At 42.2% G+C, this 22,232-nt stretch overlaps 1 protein-coding gene across 3 annotated transcripts in view; it reads left to right on the top strand.

Moving 5' to 3' along the window:
* Nucleotides 1-22,232, top strand: part of slit2 (slit homolog 2 (Drosophila)) — a 102,461-nt gene that overhangs the window by 59,125 nt on the left and 21,104 nt on the right. For 2 of the 3 annotated variants that reach the window (XM_040024287.1, XM_040024285.1), the window contains exons 5-25: nt 1,566-1,637; nt 2,594-2,665; nt 3,773-3,844; nt 4,066-4,229; nt 4,366-4,377; nt 4,626-4,764; nt 6,741-6,812; nt 6,996-7,067; nt 10,139-10,210; nt 10,443-10,586; nt 11,268-11,431; nt 14,342-14,492; nt 14,605-14,679; nt 14,905-15,048; nt 16,710-16,853; nt 16,968-17,134; nt 17,213-17,345; nt 19,406-19,474; nt 19,846-19,917; nt 20,843-20,914; nt 21,031-21,102. In XM_040024287.1, coding sequence (XP_039880221.1) covers nt 1,566-1,637; nt 2,594-2,665; nt 3,773-3,844; nt 4,066-4,229; nt 4,366-4,377; nt 4,626-4,764; nt 6,741-6,812; nt 6,996-7,067; nt 10,139-10,210; nt 10,443-10,586; nt 11,268-11,431; nt 14,342-14,492; nt 14,605-14,679; nt 14,905-15,048; nt 16,710-16,853; nt 16,968-17,134; nt 17,213-17,345; nt 19,406-19,474; nt 19,846-19,917; nt 20,843-20,914; nt 21,031-21,102 — 2,154 coding nt within the window. The remainder of the gene's footprint in view (nt 1-1,565; nt 1,638-2,593; nt 2,666-3,772; nt 3,845-4,065; nt 4,230-4,365; nt 4,378-4,625; nt 4,765-6,740; nt 6,813-6,995; nt 7,068-10,138; nt 10,211-10,442; nt 10,587-11,267; nt 11,432-14,341; nt 14,493-14,604; nt 14,680-14,904; nt 15,049-16,709; nt 16,854-16,967; nt 17,135-17,212; nt 17,346-19,405; nt 19,475-19,845; nt 19,918-20,842; nt 20,915-21,030; nt 21,103-22,232) is intronic. The other variant, XM_040024286.1, reaches the window with a different exon arrangement.

A 22,232-nucleotide genomic window follows, 5' to 3' on the forward strand; every position in this document is an offset into this window, starting at 1 on the left:
GCCTCAGCTCTGACACTTTGAACATCTTCAAAACATTTACCTGCCAACGCCACAATCTGTTGCCGTGGTTGCAGAATGATGGATTACTTTTCTTCAGTATCACTCCTAACACACGCCTCTTAAAAAGCTACAGTTACCAGAGGACTCTTGTTTACATTGTGTCTTTGTGCCCCTGCTGTCTGTCTCAGCTGTCAATCCAAAGCTCACAGCAGCTAGCCAGCCCTCCCACAGGCTCGTAAGCTAAAAGAAGCATTTTCATTGTCTTTTCAGTTGGATATTAAGGCTCCAAATGAACAAGCCACTTTGTTGTTTTTAGTCTCCAAAACGCCCCGCTTTGTAATTTTTCTCTATTACTGGCAACAAATTACCACTTCAGATGAAGGGCTGGAAGCAGCAGGTGGAGAGATACCTGTAGCGCTGATTAAACGATCACAACTGCAGGAATGCGAGGAATGTGGATGGGCATTAGCTGTTAGCCGATTAGTGCGGCAGAGGACACAGTTGGGGTCAAGATGGAAGGTCAAAGGTGAAAGGTCAGGTGGTCTGTCTGGAACTTGGGTTTGTATTGGAAGCAGAGGACACATGCAGAAACACTCGCTACCGGGCAGCCTGTGGTGCTTTTAGGATGCCTGAGTGTCATCTTTCCAGAGCTGCTTGAGTGCTTTCATTTTACATGCTGTAACACATTTTGACCCGACAGCTGAATTCATTCTTGTGCCTGTGCTTTATGTAATTTATTTTTATTCGCAAGTGTGCGTATGTGATTAACACCTCTGTTCGTGTAACTATTTGTGAGTACATCCTTCGGCACCTTTAAGGGCATTTGTGTGTGTCCTTTATAAACCAAGCTGCAGCACCAATGACTGTTAGGATGTATGTCACATGATGGCTACTATAATAACATTTAGTCAGTGAAGCACCTGTTTGTATGTTTCAGGGTATTTATACTTCTATGGGTGCATGCATGTTAGCACGTTCTGCATGTATATCACTGACTGCAGTAAGTGTTTCCTTTTTTAATGCCAACCTGTCGCTTTTTTGAAGTAGCTAAAAATTAAAGTGTATGTAAACTCCAAAACACACACACACACACACACATATCCATCACTCACTCCTTAAAAGCAGGGGAGGAGAGGGTGGTTGGAGTGAGGTAGAGATGAGTGGGAGTGATGAAAGAAGGAACAGAAATCTGAGGTAAGTGGAGGTCACTAGTGCCCCCTACAGGCTGCCGGAGGGCTCAGAGCCTCCTCCACCTGACTCGTGTGGATGTTCAAAGCAGACAGTTGAATTGCATCTGGCTCTAAATGTGTGGACACTTCACAAAGGAAGTGTTTTATGTATCCCTGAGAGATGACCCAAGACAGCTGATTATATTTGAGGAAGGAGTACTCTGTGTTGATGGAACTCAATTTTGCAGATGATCAATCTGGCTCTGAAGCCCTCCACCCACAACTTCTGCATTTTGATGATTATATCAAGTACTTAGTCTGCAAAGCAAGTGGCCCTGTGATAGCTTGGCTTAACTCTGTGCTGCCTTTATTTTTTCTGTCTCCTTCTCTGTACAGTGATCTCAGCGAAAACCAGATTCAGGGAATTCCAAGGAAAGGCTTCAGGGGAGCTGTGGAAATCAAGAACCTGTAAGTAGCACTTTGGCACCACTCTCTCTGCTTTTATGTGCGATGTGGCGTAGTGTGGTGTGCATGCGGTTCTATAGGCATTCACACGTATGTGGCACCTCCTTTCCGACATGTTTGAGAATGTGCACAGCACCCATTTGCCTGTGCATCAATATTTAATTGTGGTAAATGTCATGTGCCTCCTGCCTGCTGTATTGACTGGCACTGCTGCTCGTTAGCAGCTGTGTGCGTGTGTGTGTGTGTGTGTGTCTGTGTCTGTGTTCATGCATTAGAGCGCGGATTACACTGCGTGTGTCACATCACTGGCATTTTGCCGTTTCCTCCCTTTGTTTTGCCTCACTCCGAGTTATGATAATTGTTGGTCATTTCACAGGTAAAACTAATTGCCCATCTTTAATTCTATAAATATGGATTTCTCAACTTTTAGGGCTTCCTGTGGTTTTTTAAATGTCTGGCAATTATTCTAAAAGGACAGGGCAGTGTGTGTGTGTGTGTGTGTGTGTGTGTGTGTGTGTGTGTGTGTGTGTGTGTGTGTGTGTGTGTGTGTGTGTGTGTGTGGGCATCCATTAGAGTGCGGATGACAGCATGATTTACTGTCCTTATGTCTTAATTAAATTGTTTCAGCAAACCGACTTTGAGAAAGAGTCGAGGGAGAGGGAGGAAGAGGGACGAGGTATAGAGCAGCGCATACAAACTAGATGTCAGAAGAGAGCAGGAAACAGGAATGAACACACAGATAAATGCATTCAGAAATGCAGCTACGAAGAACAAAGATACCAGGAGACCAAACTTTTTTTAAAACAGAGAGAAGGTGATGGTGAGACAGAGAGAGGTTACTAAGGAGTTGAGGTGTTTTCACCTGGAGCCAGCCGAAGCCTTAAGATATACCTTTTAAACACCTTGATGTCTTCAGTTTCCCCTTTCTTTTAATTCCGTGTGTGTACGTGTGTGTGCAGCCAGTTGGACTACAACCACATCAGCTGTATTGAAGATGGAGCTTTCAGAGCGCTACGTGACCTGGAAGTACTGTGAGTACCTGCAAAAAGCAGAGGGTTTGGTGAGCACTAACAGCAGTACAATATAGAACAGCTAATTTCCTTGTTGACCTTTCAAAGACTGCATTGCCTATGCAGCTCCCCAAAAGGAATGAATTGGTATATTTTGAGCAGTGGCACTAACGCCTGGTTCTGTGGTAATGCTGTCATTGTAGAGGGTGCTTGAAGCAGGGGTTCAGGAAACGAAATAGGAAAGGCAAATATAAAAAGCAGAGAATATGCAATTGTTGTTGGGGATTGTTTCTGAAATAAAGTTAAAGCACGACAGTTTTCTTTGTTCACCAACATCTTGAGGAGAGAGAGAGAGCAGCTGAGGCGTCGCTGGGGTTTTAGATTTTTGCTGTATTGGCTAGCGATTGTGCTTCTCTATCATTAACCAATTAACTAATCATTTTCTGTGTCACATTAAGGATCTTTCTAAGAATAGTATGTTCTTTCACGTGCAGGGCATCCAGGATTTTTTCATTTGTAAGATGACATGCAGTCCTGACGTGTCTTGAAATAAAAGTGCCCCCACTCTTCACAAAATTTGTTAATGGGGTCATTAGACACACAGAATGGACACTTTTGTTGTCCTGAAGTACTTATTAATGCCTGTAATATTCATTTTGCTTTGATTTCAAAGTCAGTCAATACCTTAAGTGGGCACTTTATAGCCTGGCCAAAATCAGAGCTGTAAGCAAACGTGCAAAGGTATGATCGTTCGATCAGGCAAATAAACTCTACCATCTATTTGTATCTAATTTCTAATGATTCAAAAGATTTTCTGTAGTCTGAGCATTCTGGGAGCGAATAAATGGATTATGTGTTAAGCCGATGTCTAAAAAGAAAGGAATAAAAAAAGCGAGATTAAAGGCTCAGTAGCTTTCGATTAAATGTGATTTATTACAGAGCTAATTAGGAGCTAACAAGGTAGTGCTTTGAACACATTAATATAAAAGAGTTGTTTTTTGATTGTTTTTGTGTTACATTACAAATGCACTGTATGACACTGCAGCCTCTTTCACGGTAACAGTAAAATACTGCGGGACAGATTTTCTGCATATCTGTAATATGCTGTGTGTTCACTTTCTTCTTTAGCACCCTGAACAATAACAACATCAGCCGACTGTCTGTGGCCAGTTTCAACCACATGCCAAAGCTCAGGACCTTGTAAGTGGCATCTCTGTGTATTTGGTACACCTCGCTGCCCTGAGGGGAAGGATTCTTCCCATCCGTGTCCATTTGTGTAACAGATTGATTGATGTGTACTTGCAACTCTCTCTCTCTTCCCTCCACCCAACCTGCTCCTGCCTCCCCTGTCATCACACTTCTTATTTCTCTCCTTCCCCCCACCTGTTCTTGTCTGGCCCATCTCCTCCTCTGTCCCTCAGCCGCCTGCACTCCAACAACCTGCAGTGTGACTGCCACGTAGCCTGGCTGTCAGAGTGGCTGCGACAGCGCCCCCGGCTGGGTCTTTACACGCAATGCATGGCCCCTCCGCACTTGAGGGGGCACAACGTGGCCGAGGTGCAGAAGAAGGAGTTTGTGTGCACAGGTAGGTCGGGTTCACCGGTTTGCTTTACTGTCTGTTTTGTGACTTCCCTCGGCTCGCTGTTTCGCAGTGGCAAACCCATCTTTTGCTTTGTCTCGTCTGCTTTCTCTCATTACCTTTTTGCTCATGATTTTTAAAGACTGGGATGAAGGTAAGTGTCTTGTCTTTAACTCTATGTGCTGCATTTCCTAAAATATATATCATCGATCTGATTTTCTGTACAACACGAGAATAGAAAACAGTTGTAGATAGACAAGGTCACATCTAAGGACAGGATATTTCCCTCACTTGCACAGTTGCTCTAGCCGTGCTGCAGATTTTTTTTTTCTTTGCCTTTGGGATTTACTCAAAGCATAATCTGTTATCCGTGGATAATATTGGCCCTCTGTCTCTGTGTAGGTCACCAGTCGTCATCATCTTCCTCCTGCAGTGTGTTACAGTGTCCGGAGTCGTGCACCTGCAGTAACAACATTGTGGACTGTAGAGGGAAGGGTCTCGCAGAAATACCCACCAACCTGCCCGAAACCATCACCGAGATGTAAGACCTGTGATCCAAGTAAACACGTTTGCTTCCAACCGCTTTTCTTACACACACAAAACTCCCACATCCACACTCGGAGCAGTGATATTTGTCCTGCTCTTTCACTCTGCGTCTTTCCATTTTCCCTCTTTGTCTCTTTCCACCTTTCTGTTTCACTACTTCTCTTTGTGTGGCGAAATAAAATCACACATCTGTGAAATGAGAAAGCCTGGTCATGCAGCTCCTTCCTGCTTAAGAAAATAATAAAGGAATGACAAAAGAAGAACAATTGAAAGATTAATCTGAGAGATGAGGTGGATCATATCGCTATCTGTAAGTGAGAATCGGAGAAAAGTGGAAGGAGAAGAGCCAGCAGATTTAACAAAGTCCCAAAAAATAAGATGCTGATTTAAGATTTAAGATTTGGACTTCTTGAGTCAGACTTAAATGGACATCACACTGCTGCTCTTTCTCTTTGTTTCCCAACAAAGAGAAAGAGCACAACACAATCTTTAAATGTGATAAAGCACTCATGAGAAGACAATTTATCGCAGTCGACAGTTTTTAACAATTGATTTCACTTCATTATAAAGACAGTCTTTGTCTATTAGACTTCTCTCTTCCCAACAGCTGGGCTAAGCTGAAGGGCTGACAGTCTTGAGACTGGTTATTAGATCTGTTGGCACTGCAGAGGCTCTAAAGGGACAGGACTCCCTTTAGACCACGGCCACTGGCAGCGATGTGGTGACCAGAGATCTGAATGTCAGTGAAAATGTAGCAAACTGCAGTGTCAAGAGACATAAGAACTGCAAGGTGAACGACTAATGTGACAGCGAACGGCAGTGAAGTATACCACTGATCGACATGCATGGTGCAGGTGGAGAACAAAGTGCTGAGTGCTGTAAAAGTACAAACAGACTATAACGTCTCCACACGTCTGTCACTGCATCAGATGGCCCCCTATATTAAACAATATCTGCATTATTTTGAAGGTAAAGCTTTGGTTACCAAGACTATGAAGACATGACAACTTGGACTTCTCACTCTCAAAAGTCACTTCACTGATTTTAAGACCCATTACTTGCTTTGATAAGAACAAAGACCCCCGTTTAATTTAACTGCTAAAAGACGTGTTTTTCAAGACTAGATTAAATTTAGCGTTATGTTTTTAACATCTCTGGGATTTGTGCCGCCCTAGAGCAGAATGGCGACCTGACCCAGCTTCACTGAATTGGATAAAAGTTCTATTTGTCTCCTTTAACTTAAGACTTTTTAAATGCTACAGGAAGATTTGGGGCATAATTTGGACTTCTCTTTACTTAGTTAAGACCTGGAACTCTTTCAAATGGCTTGAAACCTTATGTAAGACCTACAAGACTTCAGACATTAACTTCCTTATCGATTTTAGATTTTATTTGGACTTAGCATAGCGGAGCATCAACTTGTCTAAATTTACACTTGACTTGGCCTTGTCCTGATTGATTTTAGGCTTAAAAGGGACTCGTTTCTTTTCACTTCAGACTCAAAACAGCTGAAACCACTATAGAACAGGCACATTATGGTTCGTATGCACAACCAGTCAAAAATGTCAGCAGTGAAAAGTTTAGAAAGCGAGAGAATTTTTCACAATGAAGCTGTTGTTTTTGTTTAATTTGCTGTCACAGTGAATAAACACTTCTTTCTTTTTTTCCACGTCTTTTCACTCTAATGGCATCGTCAGATCGATGCACAGTCAGACCTAATGGAACACCTCCCAGATGTTACAGCTGTGTTTTTGTGTGTCCGTCTGACTGTGCAGATGTTAAAGAGGGCAAAAGATCAGAGAAATGTGGCAGACTTTGGCAGGGCCTATTAAAGGGACTTATCTGGAAAAGTTTCCCCTTAGCCATAGCCCCCGGGGAAAGAGCAGCAGCCAACAACAGAGCAGAGATAGCTCTGTGATAGGGGAATGTTAATGCCGCTTCTCAATGGTCTGTGTGTATGTTTGGTTCCAGACGACTGGAGCAGAACGCCATCAAGGTGATACCAGCTGGGGCCTTTTCTCCTTATAAGAAGCTGCGCAGGATGTGAGTAGATGAGGAGATGCATGTATTCTGCACCCTGTCAACCATCCACAAAAACTTTTGTTGCCGGCCACTTTCCAGTTTGTGTTGACCTCCGTGCTATGCTTTCTGTGTTTCTCTCTTCCTCACTGACTCTCTGGTTTTATGCTTCTGCTTCTTGTTCCCTTCTCCTTTTGTTTTTCACAGAGACTTGAGTAACAACCAGATATCAGAGCTGGCCTCGGATGCCTTCCAAGGTCTGCGCTCTCTCAACTCGCTGTGAGTATTGTGTGGTGTGTTTATATTGAAGTTGTATATTTTTTTAAACACTCTGAAGCACCGCTTTGAGGGTGCAAAAAAGTTTAAAATCTGTTTATGCTCCATAACTTCCGTTTATTTTTCACTTTTAGCTACTGCTTTTATATTTTATGTGAATAATGCGCTCAGGAGTTTAATATCTGAGATCTGTTATGGCCATAACATACTGAGAAAGAGAAACAGGAAACACAAACACAAACAGTTGGATTTTCCCACAACAGTGTAGCCAAATTACAGCAACCTCTTCATTAGGAGTGAAAACAAAAAGCAAGCCACACCTGAAATGATCCTCAAACTTTAGACCTCGCAAACTTTTTAATTTCCCAGTAACTTTGTATAGGAGAGCTCCTTTTTCCTTGATGGTTGGGAACCATGTTAAAGTTCCATTACTGCAGATACTGACGGGAGCGTGGGACTGAATATGGACAGGGAAAAAACAATAGAAATAGCAATGCACTTCAGATGTTTCATCAAAAGTAATGAATGGTAAATGGTCTGTATTTGTATAGTGCTTTTACTAGTGCCGCCTAGGGACCCCAAAGCGCTTCACACACCCAGTCATCCACCCATTCACACACTGGTGGAGGCAAGCTGCAGTTGTAGCCACAGCTGCCCTGGGGCAGACTGACAGAAGCGAGGCTGCCATATCGCGCCATCGGCCCTTCTGACCACCACCAGTAGGCGGTAGGTGAAGTGTCTTGCCCAAGGACACAACGACTGAGACTGTCCAAGCCGGGGCTCGAACCGGCAACCTTCTGATTACAAGACGAACTCCCAACTCTTGAGCCACGATCGCCAATGAAGCAACAAGATGAAGATTTTCCTGACAAACTCTTATTTTTCTTTCAATATTGTCAGTAGATCATTTCTCTCTTCACTGTATCTGTGGTGCTGAAGCAAAGTTTGGATTCTTATCTGTTTTTTAATTTGACTGCAGTACTTTGCATTTTCACCTTTTCAGCCTTTATAAAAGAAAAAAAAACGAAAGAAAACCAAGACTGTAAAGGAAAAATTAAACAATATTACAGTGCCTGGAAAACAAATTACCTTCAGCGAGCAGCCAAAACATCTAACCGAGCTATCCCCAAGATTTGGTTTCATCCAAAAATCCTTTTTTAATTTGCAAAAAAAAAAAATTCAGTTTGAATAATAATTTTGTGACTCTTATCATCTGATTGCTTGTGGTTCTTTCCTTCTCATTGTGTTTATAAGGATAAAAACTACACCCACATCTGTGGAATAAACATACAAAACGTAACGCACAAAACAAAAGCGAATACATGTTTAGCAAAAGCAGCGGTGTTGCTGGCTTTCTGACTCAGCTCGGACCATCTGCTTTGCGTGTGAAGCTGCGGGAAGGACCGTGGAGAGAGGAGCTGAGGAGGAAGTGAAGGATGGAGAGTTATTTCATGAAGGAGTTACATTAAGGTCTCGTCTCTCCGAAGTCAATAATTCATAAATGCTGAATTGCTGAATGGAGGCTTCTGCCACCTCATTACACATTCGGCACAGAAAGAATGGGACACACCGATTCATGCTGACACACCACATGCAGCATGGCCTTCGCATTAAGCCACACTGTGTATTTATTGTGCGTCAGTGTTTGGTTAGAGAGGGTGTAAATGAGCCATAGGTGGCATCTGCGCATGTGTCCGTACGTGTATGCGTGTGAACGAGCAGAACTGTATGTGCTGACTCGTCTGCGAGACATAAATGAAGCATCCGCTTCCAACGCCGCGTGTTTCCCAACATCGCTTCTCTGAGGGACGGCCGCTCGGCACAACGAAATAAAAGCCGATCCAAAACACATGTCTTCAGCCTGAATACACAACTCATCTGTTCACAGGGCATAAAGATGTCTCCTGTGTGTGTGTGTGTGTGTGTGTGTGTGTGTGTGTGTGTGTGTGTGTGTGTGTGTGTGTGTGATTGCATCTGAGGTATTTGTTGGGGCAAGGCAGTGGCAGTCTCAGCCTTCTCCTGTTTCTGTAGCACTTTTGGCGTATTTATAAAAAAAGCTATTCTCTGATAACAGTGTGCATTCCTAACATAACACCACAGCCAGATTTATGGACGTTATCTTAATTTTTTATGATATTTAAATGAAAAGTGATCGTCATGTGTTATATATCATGTACAGCCAGGTACGAAGTCAGATTAAGTGATTGAAGCTTTTTTTTCCCCCTGTGTGTTTCTGTGTTTTCTTGAGTAAAAAAGCCAAATGCCTTCCCTCTTAGTAATTTCTGCTGAATTCTAGTTAGTTTGTGTCACTTGTGCAGATTTAATCTAAGACATTTTAATGACCATAATTCTTTAGTATTTGGTTCTTAACAGCTGAGTACTTTAAACTTTGTTTTGCTGGTAATACTTTTGTGTTGAGGAAAGAAAATGGGTTTAATTATTATTAAAAGTGCAAAATATTGTTCAAGATCATTGTCAGCCGAGTGTTTTCAGAAACTTTTCTTCACTTTCTTCAGAAGTATTTTTGTCAATTCATGTTTTCTTTATGCTTTTAAACAAATGCTCATCCAGCAGCTCTGTCGCGCAAAGGTTAACATATCACCTCATACACAAATGGTCCATAGTTCGAATGCTAGAGCCCAGATAAATGGAAAATGGTGCTGTGGGATACTGCAAATAATGGCAACAATCAAAGTTACTTTTAGTTCCATTTTTTTAGATGTAACTACTTTTCGTGTTTTACCAAAGATTTCTTTAGATTGCTCAGTAGGTGATTTTGTAGTTGTCAGTCATTCCCAGTACCTTGAGCTATTACAGCCATCTTTGCCATGAGTAGCATTTACAATAAAAACACAATGCACACAAAAAAATCATGGGAGCTGTATTCCTTTTTTACACGAGTTTACACCAAATGCACTCTTATTTTCCCACATTACCGCTTTAGAAAATATTAATTTTGCAATTTTGGTTGAGTAAAGAACCAAAACACTGGAAACAGACACAAGACAAGAGGTCTGACTCCCTGTACGATCTAGGTTGACTGTTGTTATTAATGTTGCGTTTGTTTTCTGCAGGGTACTATATGGGAACAAAATCACAGAGATCTCCAAAGGACTCTTTGAGGGGCTGTTCTCTCTGCAGCTACTGTGAGTAGAAACACACAGACGAGCACAAAATCAGTTGCATTTGCATCTCATCGATATTCAGCGGAAAAGTGCTTACCTCAAACATTGTCATCAGAGTTGAGGCATCATGACTGAAAGCCGTCTTCACTGACTTGCACCATTTGAAACACTCGTCAGAGAACGATAACGGGGTGAGCCTTCATTTCCATTTCTCCCACTCTCTCTCTCTCTCTCCTTTGTTCTGTCACTTCAGGTTACTGAATGCTAATAAGATAGCATGCCTGCGCGTGGACGCGTTTCAGGACCTTCACAACCTCAATCTGCTATCACTGTATGACAACAAGCTCCAGACCATCGCCAAGGGGACTTTCTCATCTCTAAGAGCCATACAAACACTGTACGTATGCACACACACACACCAGACTTGTAGAGATAAATAAGGAAATGCAGTAACCGGCAAGCTTTATAAATGAACCGCCGCCGACATAAACAAAAATCAATTACGTTTTTGGAATAACGTACCAACTGTTAAAAAATACAATTTTTGTCTGTACAGTACAACAGCAGTTTCTTTGCCACTGTTAAGAATTTAACTAACCTCTCTTATAAATCCGTCAGTCAACATGCTTCAAAATGGGAGGGAGGCAACATGCTCTCAGTTTTATTTCTTTCAAGAGACTCAATAGACATTCAACTGAGGAACATCTTTTTGGCTCTAACTATAGTCTCCTGTGTAGACACTTATTGCTCTGTTTCTCATCACTGGTTAGTGATTATAACAGAATATAACAGAAGAATAATTATTGTTATAACAAAGTGATAAATATACAGACTCCTTGCAGTCACACACCTCATATCATTTTTAAGAGAAATAAATCCAGGTTTGTTCTGGTCCTTTAATTTAAAGAATAAATTAAAGGTTTTTGATGTAAACACTGTTCCAGTATCAGTCTTTGAGCTGCTGTTCACATACGTGGTGCTATTACACGCTCCCATTACGGCCAGCCTCAGAAAAATATACTCACGGCACGTCGGCTTACCTGAATGTGTTTTGTATGTTCTGTGTGTCTCTGTGCAGTCACTTGGCGCAAAACCCCTTTATCTGTGACTGCCATCTGAAGTGGCTGGCAGACTACCTGCAGGACAATCCCATCGAGACGAGCGGCGCCCGCTGCACCAGCCCTCGACGGCTCGCCAACAAACGAATCGGGCAAATCAAGAGCAAGAAGTTCCGCTGCTCAGGTACAGACACACACATGCACTTCACTGGATCTACACACATACAGTAGCTTGCACAAACATAGCTAGTGTAAATATGGTACATAGTAGAGGCTAATTCTTTCTTCTTCTTTTTTTACATTTTTGATCTACATGCACACACAAGACAAGCTGACCTCTCCTCTCTTTTCATTCTGTGTCTTCCTGCTGGGATTTTCCCTCAGCCTCTTTCTACTAACCTCATCTCCCTGTTGTTTTTAGCATTTTCTGGGATTTTCCACACGTTTCATGCCAAACCACAGCCAGAGTGGGTTGTCTTTTAGTGTAGCCTTTTTTCTTCTGTTTTTCACTTTGACTCTCTCTGTCTCTCTATTAGCTAGAGAACAGTATTTCATCCCAGGTATTGTACAATGAGCATGAGTGTGTGTGTGTGTGTGTGTGTGTATAAACCACTGTTTGCTCACTCACAGCTGATGCTTCACACTCACACATCCTCGACGCTTTGAGTGACTTGCCCTGTCCGACACCTATTCAATGCCAAAACATGTTCTGCTAATGATCTGTCATGCATTATGATGCACCGCGTCTAACCAGACACCAGATAATCACACTCTTGTCCTTGCACTGGGTTTTCGATGGTTAACGCAACCTTGATGATCGAGGGAGGAAAAACAGTTGGATTAACAAGCTTGGGTCGCTGTCAGCTGGGCTCTGTCTGTCTGGCTAAATGAAAGTACCCTGGTGCAGCGATCACAGAGACTATATTTAATGCCAGTCCTTCTTGATTCTTAGCAAATCTAATGACAGCTAATGTATGAGCGTGTGTCTGTGAGCATCTGCGTTTGTTTTTTTCGCTGCAGAACATCAAAAGGTCACACAGTCATCATGCTCAGAGGGGTGCTGGGAAATATGTAAATGAGACATGCATATGAGATCAGTAGCAGGGCTAAAGGCGGTCATTACCACAGCAGCACACAGAGGGGCCACGAAGTGTGTTGCATGAGAGAGCGTGCGCGCAAGCGTGTGTGTGTATGCGCGCACTCACTGCAGTCATTAACTCTGTAGCTCACCGGGGGGACAGAGGTTTCAAAGCCCAGATACCACATACGGGGCAAAGCTGAATAATTTAAGAACATTTTCGGTTGAAAAGTTGAATAAACATGTTTTATTCTGCGGTCCAACCTTCATATTGCGGCTAAGATCAATACACCTAAAATCCTCTCGTTTGCATTTACGCTGTTGTCTTATTTCAGATCCTACCTCATTTTTCTGTTGTTGAAAATGAGGCTGTTTTATCTGTGTATGTATGCTTTTTGCCTCACAGTCTCCCCCGAATAGGTTTAAATCGCGCCGTGCTTCGACTGGAAGAGGCCGGGACGTGTGTCGATAAATGTACCCGTTCTGTGTCACGTCACGCCAGCACGATTCTCGCTATTCACGAGTCATTAGTCCTTTAAATGAATCACTGCCTGGGGTCTGAACACGGACTGCAGCACAAATTGCAGCTTTTTTTATTTGCACTCAGTTTTTCATCAGCTTTTTCCCTTCCTGTTCAAATAAACGAGTGAAATCCCTTCTTCTTTCTCCTACTGCCTTTCTAACACACTCAGGAGTACACCATGTCAGCTGTAAGTAACACACACCCCCACACACACACACAAACGCACAAGGTTCTTCGTCCGCTCTGAATCCCTCACCTCTCGTCCCTGACCGGCATCTGACCTTTGACCTCAACTGCAATGACCCTTCTGTGACTCCTCTTGTCTTGTTGTTCACAATCAACAACGATGCGACGAGAATAATAATTACAATTTACACTTTAGCGCACAATGGTTCATGTATTTTTATCTTGTTTATGTACCTATGGGGTGTGTTGGAGTGTGTGTGTGTGTGTGTGTGTCTGTGTGTGTATTACCCAGAAGTCAGGGCTTCTCTTGCATTCAGTGCTGCTGTAACTCTCCTCCCACTCCTCCGTAACAGCTGCCCTGTTCCTGCTCTGCTTTCTGTGATGTAGATGTCTGTAGATGTTCCTCGAGCCTTTCCCTCTATTCCTGCAACTTTTTGAACACCTTGTCTGATATCCTCCTTCTTATCCTTTTTCCTCTCTGTCCTCTCTATTTGCTGCAAATTACACATTTCCAGTATCAGGTGGCTTCTTCGTTCTTCTCTCCTCCTTTCTCCTCCCACTTCCTCTCCTATGCCTCTTTTCACGTTCATTCTCCCCTCAGCTCCTTTCCTCCCTTTGCTCTTCCTCCTCCTCCTGTCTCCTCTGTCCTTCCCACCCCTGTGTTCCAGCGGAGGAGCAGTCAGTCAGCAGGTTGTTCCTTTGTGCTTGATCTAACCATGTGGCTGCCAGGTTCCTATCGTGGAACATGGTTCTTTCAAGCACCATGGAACGGCCCTGCAAAACCCTACAGCATGGCGCAAGAGACAGCAAACTCCTGTCACTCCCTGCAAGAGTGTGTGTGTGTGTGTGCATGTGTGTGAGCTTGAGTTAGAGCCTCAGTGTCTGTACAGTATGATAGATGACTACCTGTATGTGCATGAGCATTTTTCTGGTGAGATCTCAGCTTGTTTGTAGTCTGACAGGGCAGAAAACCTCCAATATCTTTGTTCTCGTGTGAGTGCATGTGCGTCTGTGTGTGTCTGTCTTGATCTTCACAGTCTGTGTAGCTTCCTGTTATTTTGATTCCTTTAAGGCTGCGAAGCACAATGCAGCATTTTGAGCCAAAGCTTATGGGGATTGTTGCAAATGATTGTAATCAGCTTTCTTTTCCTATGACGAACAAAAAAACAAAAAAAAAGCAGCACAGCCCTTGAGCAGTGTCTCTAAATTCTGCTATTGTGCTGGTGTTTCTATCGGGACCCGTGCCAGTAAATGCTGGGGTTTGACTCTTGCACATTTAGTGACACTGCGGTTATGATTGTGACCAGGTAACGAGGATTACCGTAGTAAGCTAGGAGGCGACTGCTTCGCAGACCTGGCCTGCCCTGAAAAGTGTCGCTGCGAGGGCACCACCGTCGACTGCTCCAACCAGAAACTCGCCAAAATACCTGATCACATTCCTCAATACACCACCGAGCTGTGAGTCACGCCGTGTTTGTCTGCTACAAAGTGCATCTATGTGTGGGATAGAAGAAACCTCAGAGCCTCTTTCTCTTTGTTTCTAACCACCTCTACTTTGCTCTGTTCTCAGGCGTCTGAACAACAATGAATTCAGTGTGCTCGAGGCGACGGGGATCTTCAAAAAGCTGCCTCAGCTGAGGAAGATGTGAGTCAGACATGTCTTTAACGTAACAAGGACGTAACGTCAGGAAGTCGCACTCGGGTCACACAGAGGAAAATTGCGACAGATGCGGATATAGAAATTAAAATGAACTATGTGTGTTTCTCTCTATACACGTAACCCCCCACCCCCTCTTCCCACCCCCTCTTTACATCTCTCTTTTCTTGCTGCTCTCTTACTTTCCTTCCTCCTGCTTCCCACTCTGTGTAGTAACCTGAGTAATAACCGTATCACTGACATAGAGGAGGGAACGTTTGAAGGAGCTTCAGGGGTCAATGAGCTGATTCTGACCTCCAACAGACTGGAGAACATACACCACCGCATGCTGAAGGGACTCAGTGGCCTCCGCACACTGTGGGTACACACACACCCACACACTCACACATATGCATATGTATTAAGTATGCCAGCAATATCCAAAGACGTTCCCACATACTGTGACACTGTCAAACACAGAATAATATGAGCATGCATAATTCACCAGGTAACACTGCATATTTAGGTTTATGTAATGAGCTTCAGTTAATAGGTAATACGATCCATATGAGGCTGTAAAGATGTTTATTAAGGCATATAATTTTACATTTTATCTACCTTGACAACAATCAAGGGCCCATGCCATTTTTTTCCAGGGGTCAGGGAATAAACCACCATTAACTGTTAATTAATATATAATAATTAAGACCCTAAGATCCTGAGGAAACCAATGCAGATTAGATTTTTTTTATAAAGTCAATAGTATCAGTCTTAATAAAGCAAAACTAAATGCTTATTCAATTTAATATGAGCCACTGGTTAAACTCAAAAAGTGCAATTGCATTGGTCTCATAAACAATTAGAGGAAGGTCAAGGCTTTTAGTGACATTCCTACACAGTTATAAAGTGTTAATAAGTGTTACTGTTTATGATCTTTAAGATTTATGTAGTGTTATGTACATATAATTTATAAGGAATTATGTGGGGGTTTTGGTTAATTATTAGCTATTAGTTTATCGCTATTAACTACTGCAAAGACCTGAAAATAAGATGTTATCTCATTAGGGTATAAACATAAGTGTATATACATAACTGTATATACGTGCTGTAGGTACACGCTTAACTATCCGGTCGTTAAGTGATGACGTGACGAATCCTACTTCCGGGCCTAAAGTAGTCTGCGTTTATAATGGCTTTTGTGTTGTTAACATGTTTAATGTTTTGTATTTTCTTCTATTTAATCTCAAAAAGCTCCTAAAACAGTCAGTGATCACTGTTGACCTCCCTCGGCTTTTATTACCGCTAATCATTTATTTAAGCTCAGTTTTTAAAACCTTAGGATGTAACTACAGCCCAGCCCATGCAGCAGTATATGAATGACTAACCTTGTATTGTGGATGGATTATCTCAGTTGTTCTCCTGGCTGAAGTTTGGTCCCTTTACAGCATCCTGCCATGCGATTACATTTGTTCCTGACCACCGAGAACACTCACGTTAACTTTTATCGAGTGGAAAAAAAGTTAGCTTGTTTATATTATGCTAACATAGCTGTGTCGCTAGCACAACATTTTAAACCAGCTAGCCAAACTTCTGTAACCCTACAAACGTCACTGCTGTTTAGTTTTCTGTCTTCATTTATGTTGGAAGTGATAACAGAGCTGTATGTTTTAATTTGTTTTCAAAACCCTCCAGTCAGGACATGCTATATTGTATTTCGATAGAAGCTAGCGAGCTAACTCCCTGCTAACTTCTAACTCCGTTAAATGTCATAAATTCCGTTTTCATGGATGCCTGGATGTTAAACTCAATTGTTACACCTGGTAGAGCAGAACGCTGATCATTTTATTAAAGATGAAAGACTTTAGACAGTTTTTCAACTCTCAGTAATGCCATAGTGATCGTTTGATATATGGACCTGCAGCGGAGTTTAGGCCCAGACATGGCTAGTGACGTCAGACTTAACGACCGGATATACTGTATACTACATACTTAACTGTAGTACAGGTTAATTCATTCATTTTTTTCCTGTGTGTGGGTAGCATGCTGAGGAGCAACCGCATCAGCTGTGTGAGCAACAGCAGCTTCGTGGGGTTGAGTTCGGTGCGTCTGCTGTCACTCTATGACAACCAGATTACCTCCATGAACCCCGGAGCCTTCGACACGCTACATTCCCTGTCCACACTGTGAGTGTAAACAACACAACCCACAAATGTGACAAATATAAATGCAAAAAATAACAATAATAACAATAATAATAATGCTGCGCACCCTCATCACCTTATTTTCCTACTCTCCAGAAACCTTCTGGCTAATCCTTTTAACTGCAACTGTCACCTGGCTTGGCTTGGTGATTGGTTGAGAAGGAAACGCATCGTCACTGGTAACCCCCGCTGCCAGAGTCCTTACTTCCTGAAGGAGATCCCCATCCAGGATGTAGCTGTCCAGGACTTTGCCTGTGAAGATGGTGAGATGGAGAAAATAATAATGATATTACACGTCTCTCTAAAACAGCTTTTTTATCCCTAATCACTTTTACCATCAGGTAATGATGAGAACAGCTGCTCTCCGGTGCTGAGGTGTCCAGCTGAGTGTTCCTGTCTGGACACCGTGGTCCGCTGCAGCAACAAAGGACTCACCACGCTGCCCAGAGGCCTGCCCAAAGAGACCACCGAACTGTGAGTTTATAACAAACACACCCTTTAGTATAAAGCTTAACCAAACTCCACATTTTACAAGCTACAATCATAAAGTTTCCTATTAAATGTGCCTGAAAACATAAAGAAACATAAATTATTTAAGATCGGGTTCAGACCACTTCCAGGGCTTTGAGATAATTGTTACTTTTAGTTTGGTCCCTTAACACTTTCCCTGCTAATGACAAAAGCAATCAGTGATTTCAGTTGTTGACTGCTTGCACTTCTACATCTTGTTCAGAGAACAAACATTCCACTCTGAGTCAAACTGACCCAACGCTCATTACAATTAGAGCTGAATCTCCAGCTGTGACACACAGACTAAACAACGATTGGCAGTTGAAGAGTCCACAAACCAACAAAGCATCCTTTGCTTCGTTTTTAATAGCATTCACACAGACAGTTAATCCACCAGGGTCAGGAACGTTTAGTGGATCTGATCTAAACAGTGGTTCGTGCCAGCGTGCAATCCTGCGCTGGTGCACTGTAGCTAATCCCAGACTGAATCTGTGATGCTAAGATCAGCTAAGGTCAGTGCTCCTTGGGGCCACGCCACCTGCTTCAGCACTCATTGTTCATCTTGTGGCTAAAGATAGCTTTTTATAGCTTTGGCTGTATGTCCAAGGTCTGCATCAGTCGTCTGATGCAATATCATGAGACACTTGATAAATTATCTCTGCAGTGAGACTGTGCAGATGTAGAGCTAGAATAGCAGTGTAATGGAGGATACAACGAGTGAGTCTGGCAAAGAAATGCTGTCCTCTCACACCCCAGAGGCTGTCCTGAGAAAAGTAAGGCCATAGCAGAGGTCAGAGTCAGAGTGGATTTCAGTAGTGCCCACAGAGAGCTCAAACTTATGGTGGATGGAGGAAGTCGTCCCTCTTTGACTTCAGAAAACCTCAGATTTATTACGCTATGCATCTGAATCAATCTCTTACCTCACTGGAGCTTGAAATGTTCATTCAGAAAGGTGGAAAACCACAGAAACACATGCTTATAGAGACACAGAGACACAGGAACTGTGAACTTAAAGAGAATTTTATTTCTCAGAAAGTCATCTGAAGACATTTGTGTTGTAATAATAATTTTGATTGGTATAGCTGTGTACCCATAATAATCAAAAACTATCCCTTATTTAATTTTGATTGTCTTTGTACCTTCCTGGATCACTTCCGCTTCTGATCTGACTATTTGCGATCATGCTCCTGAGATTTTAAACCAGGTCTCACACTTCCACAGAGTAAACATTAAATTCTGTTTCAGCCAAAAAAATGCATATACAGTAGATGAAGATCATTAAGATCATTAAGATGATCTTGAGCTGAGACTTTGACACAGAGAGTGTTTTTTTAGCAGAGGAGTCCACAGTCTCTAAGCCCCAAAGCAGCGCATCAGGTGAGGAGCACAATCAGGTGGATGCTCCTCATTCTTCTGACGTTAGTGTACTTGAATTCATTCCAAAAAGTGAAAACTATTAAAACAGATTTATACTGGAACATCCTGAGTCGTCCATTTAAAACTGTGGCACTTGCCAGCTTGCACCAGTATTCAGCCATGAAGCCTTGAGACCTAATTTTAATCAGTCCTGAAACTTTCTGATCACACTTGGTACATAAAGTCCTGCTCAACAAAAATCCCTAATGATCAGAGTATTATAATCTTGAATTAAATATCAGACCGCAGCTTTAGTGGTATTTTTATTCATTCTACTGTGTCTCCTTTGGGGGACAAGGTTCTTCCAGTATTAACAAAGACTTAATTAATATGCTGGATTAATAGCACATTGTCACAAAGTGAGAGATAGGATCTCACCCGTGAATGTGTGTATGTCTGAGCGAGAGACGCCTGTGGGGATATTAAACTCCAGTGTTTATTATGGCTGCAGCAGTAATGACTGCTCACACTGGTTATGAGGAATTTCCCACATGGTTAACACTTCATTTTCTCCCTTCTCATTTTCTCCCTTTGTTTACCAATCCTCCTCGATATCACCCCCGTGTTCCCTCGTTCTTTGTCTCCCACGCTGTCTTTCTGACTCTCAGGTATTTGGATGGAAATCACTTCACTCAAGTTCCCGTGGAGCTCTCCAATTACAAACACTTAACGCTCATGTAAGTCTCACCCGTAGCACCTCAGTGGAGAGATATTGTATACTTTCACACAGATAATTAACTCCCACTTTGCCAAGTTTAGTACGGTTAACACACATTTTTTTTTAACGCAAAAAGAAAACACTTAAGGATTGGGATTTGGTCTGTGCTTCCTGCACTTTGCTTTTAATCACAACTAACAGACTGAACTCTGTGTTGAATCATTTTTGTGACTTTGTTTGGCCCTGATGTGGTGTGACAGTCTCGGTACGATAGACTAAAGGAGGAGCATTACAGAATCCATATAGTCTGTGCACGCGTGTGGGTTTGTTCACGCATGTATGGACAGTGCTGCCTGTGTGGGTTTTATGTATCTGTTGTTTCCTTTCCAGTGATTTGAGTAACAACCAGATCAGCACGTTGTCCAACCACAGCCTCAGTAACATGTCCGAGCTGCTTACCCTGTGAGTCTGGCTTTACATATGCCTTTGCGGTGTGTGTGAGTGTTTGTTTTTAGGCGTAGTTGTGACTATGTGTGGACGAGAAGCTCATAAATGCTCAAGTAGAAGAAGGCCTCGAAAAAATAATAGCAGAAATCAAGAAAGGGTGACATGACCGCATATGATTTTTAGCCAGTCCTAAGAGAGTCAGGGGAATCTCTGAAAGATTTTATTGCCACAAAATAACCATCGATGTCATAAAATACTGGCTTCACCTAAACTACTCCAAAAATTCACTTTAGTCAGACAACGTATGTTTTAAAGTGCTACTTTATTACAACAACAAACTATAGTTAGAGTCTGGCTCAGAGCTCAACACCCTGCCCCACAAACATATTACATATAAAACTGGGGAACGATGAGTAAATATACAGATGGATGTTGGACTGGCGGAGGTGCTTAACAGCTGGCATCAACTCAGGGCAGCAGGGAGAGCAAAGATCCAGTGCAGCTGGAGATGCTGCCTTGAACTAGCTTGCAGCTTCACTTCATTTTTAATAATATATAAAGAATCATTTTGAAAAAATAAAACAGGAAAAGAGTGGAAGGCACTGGAGAAAACAGTACATGATATCTACATCAGAGAGCAGTTTCTCCAGTTTATAGTCTGTGCACCAGTGTGATAAATGTTTTGTCTCTTAGTTGCTGTAAATAAAAGAAACAAAATACACATAAAAAAGGAAGAAAACTTGCACTCTGAGTGCTAGATCACTGCCTTGTGAGACCTGCATATGAATGAGTGTATTAAACTGTTCATGTTTGCTGCTTTGCCTGCTTATCTCAGTCAGAAGTAGGATTGTGTTCTGAATTGTCTTGCTGCATGCAAAGATTTCTTGGGGAAAAAAATCTGCCTTGTGTCCGTGCTAAAATGTTAATTCTGTCTGCAAAGAATTCTGAGCTACAACCGGCTGCGATGCATACCAGAGAGGGCGTTCGACGGACTTAAATCTCTCCGTTTGTTGTGAGTATCTGAACTTTCTGATCCTGGGAAATGTCCCAGAGAGTCAGATTAGTGCTGAAGTAATCATCGAATCGTTTTTTATTGTATCTCATCCTGTTTCAATCACGTTCTCTTAGGTCTCTTCACGGTAATGACATATCACTGATACCAGAAGGAGCCTTCAAAGACCTGTCATCGCTTTCCCACCTGTGAGTAAAACGCAAACACAGAAACATCACTGGTCATGTGTCGCTGTGTGTTGGAAAAATCTGCCCTTTTTTTTCCCTTATAAAATAACAAATCAAAGAAATACATAATCATCATGAATATATCTGTCCAGTAACTGCAGGGAGCTGAAAAACACAAACAGAACAAAACTTATAATTAAAGTTGTGACGCGTCATCAGACAGGATGTTACCCGGCCATCTGCTCAGTGACCTCTATGAATGTCGACTGGAAGTCCTTTCTAGCATTGGGAAGATCGTTCGCTTTAATTTTGTGTGTTTTCCTTTATCATTTACAACAAAATATAACAAAGAAGTGGTTTATGCAGATGCCACATCCTTATCCAGCTAACTGGTCATGCCATCAGTGATCACACAGGATTGTTTCTTGTAGCTGAGTAGCAGAGCGTCAGTGGTCATATGCTGTCACAGCTCAGAGGTTTACTAACAATTTTCACAATGAGCCAGGTATGCAATTTACACAAAGGTGGGCCTGAATGGCATAAATGTGCTTTTTATATGAGTATCTGTCTTTGTATGTTAAATGGACATTGTGTGGCTGTGTGATCACAACACTTTCAGAAACAATCAATAACAGAAACCATATTTTCCGGTCAGTTGAGATCCACATACTAACCACTTCTACTATTAGCAATCTAACTAGTAGTTATAAGAAGAATACAATGCACTGTGTTGTAATTTGGGGCAAATTACCAGGGATTTTTCCCCCTGGTAGTTAATGAATTTTCAGGGAAATCTGCTAAAATAATTAAATGCAAAACATAAAAAGCCCACTCCCACTGTGACGAGGACGCCCAGAGCAGAAGCAGAAAAATCAGAGAGTCATGATTATATATTCTAACGAGAAGTCCATGAAGCAGAAATATTTTGTTGAAAAGAAAACAAGCTGATGTAATTCAATGAAGTTTTGTTCTGCTTTATTTTACTGTTGTTTTCTTTGAGTGTTGCCTCGACAACGATCTCATGGCTGAAATGAACAAAAGAGAAAGACATACAGAGGAAGAGTGCGAGCACTGGGTATTGCTCTCATTTTTTAGTGCAGTATCAAAAAAACTAAGCAGGCTGCAGAAAAAGCACAGTGGTCATACAGGTT

This window comes from Simochromis diagramma, unplaced genomic scaffold, assembly GCF_900408965.1.
Source record: "Simochromis diagramma unplaced genomic scaffold, fSimDia1.1 OVJJ01000302.1, whole genome shotgun sequence".
In the NCBI taxonomy this organism is placed as follows: Eukaryota; Metazoa; Chordata; class Actinopteri; order Cichliformes; family Cichlidae; genus Simochromis; species Simochromis diagramma.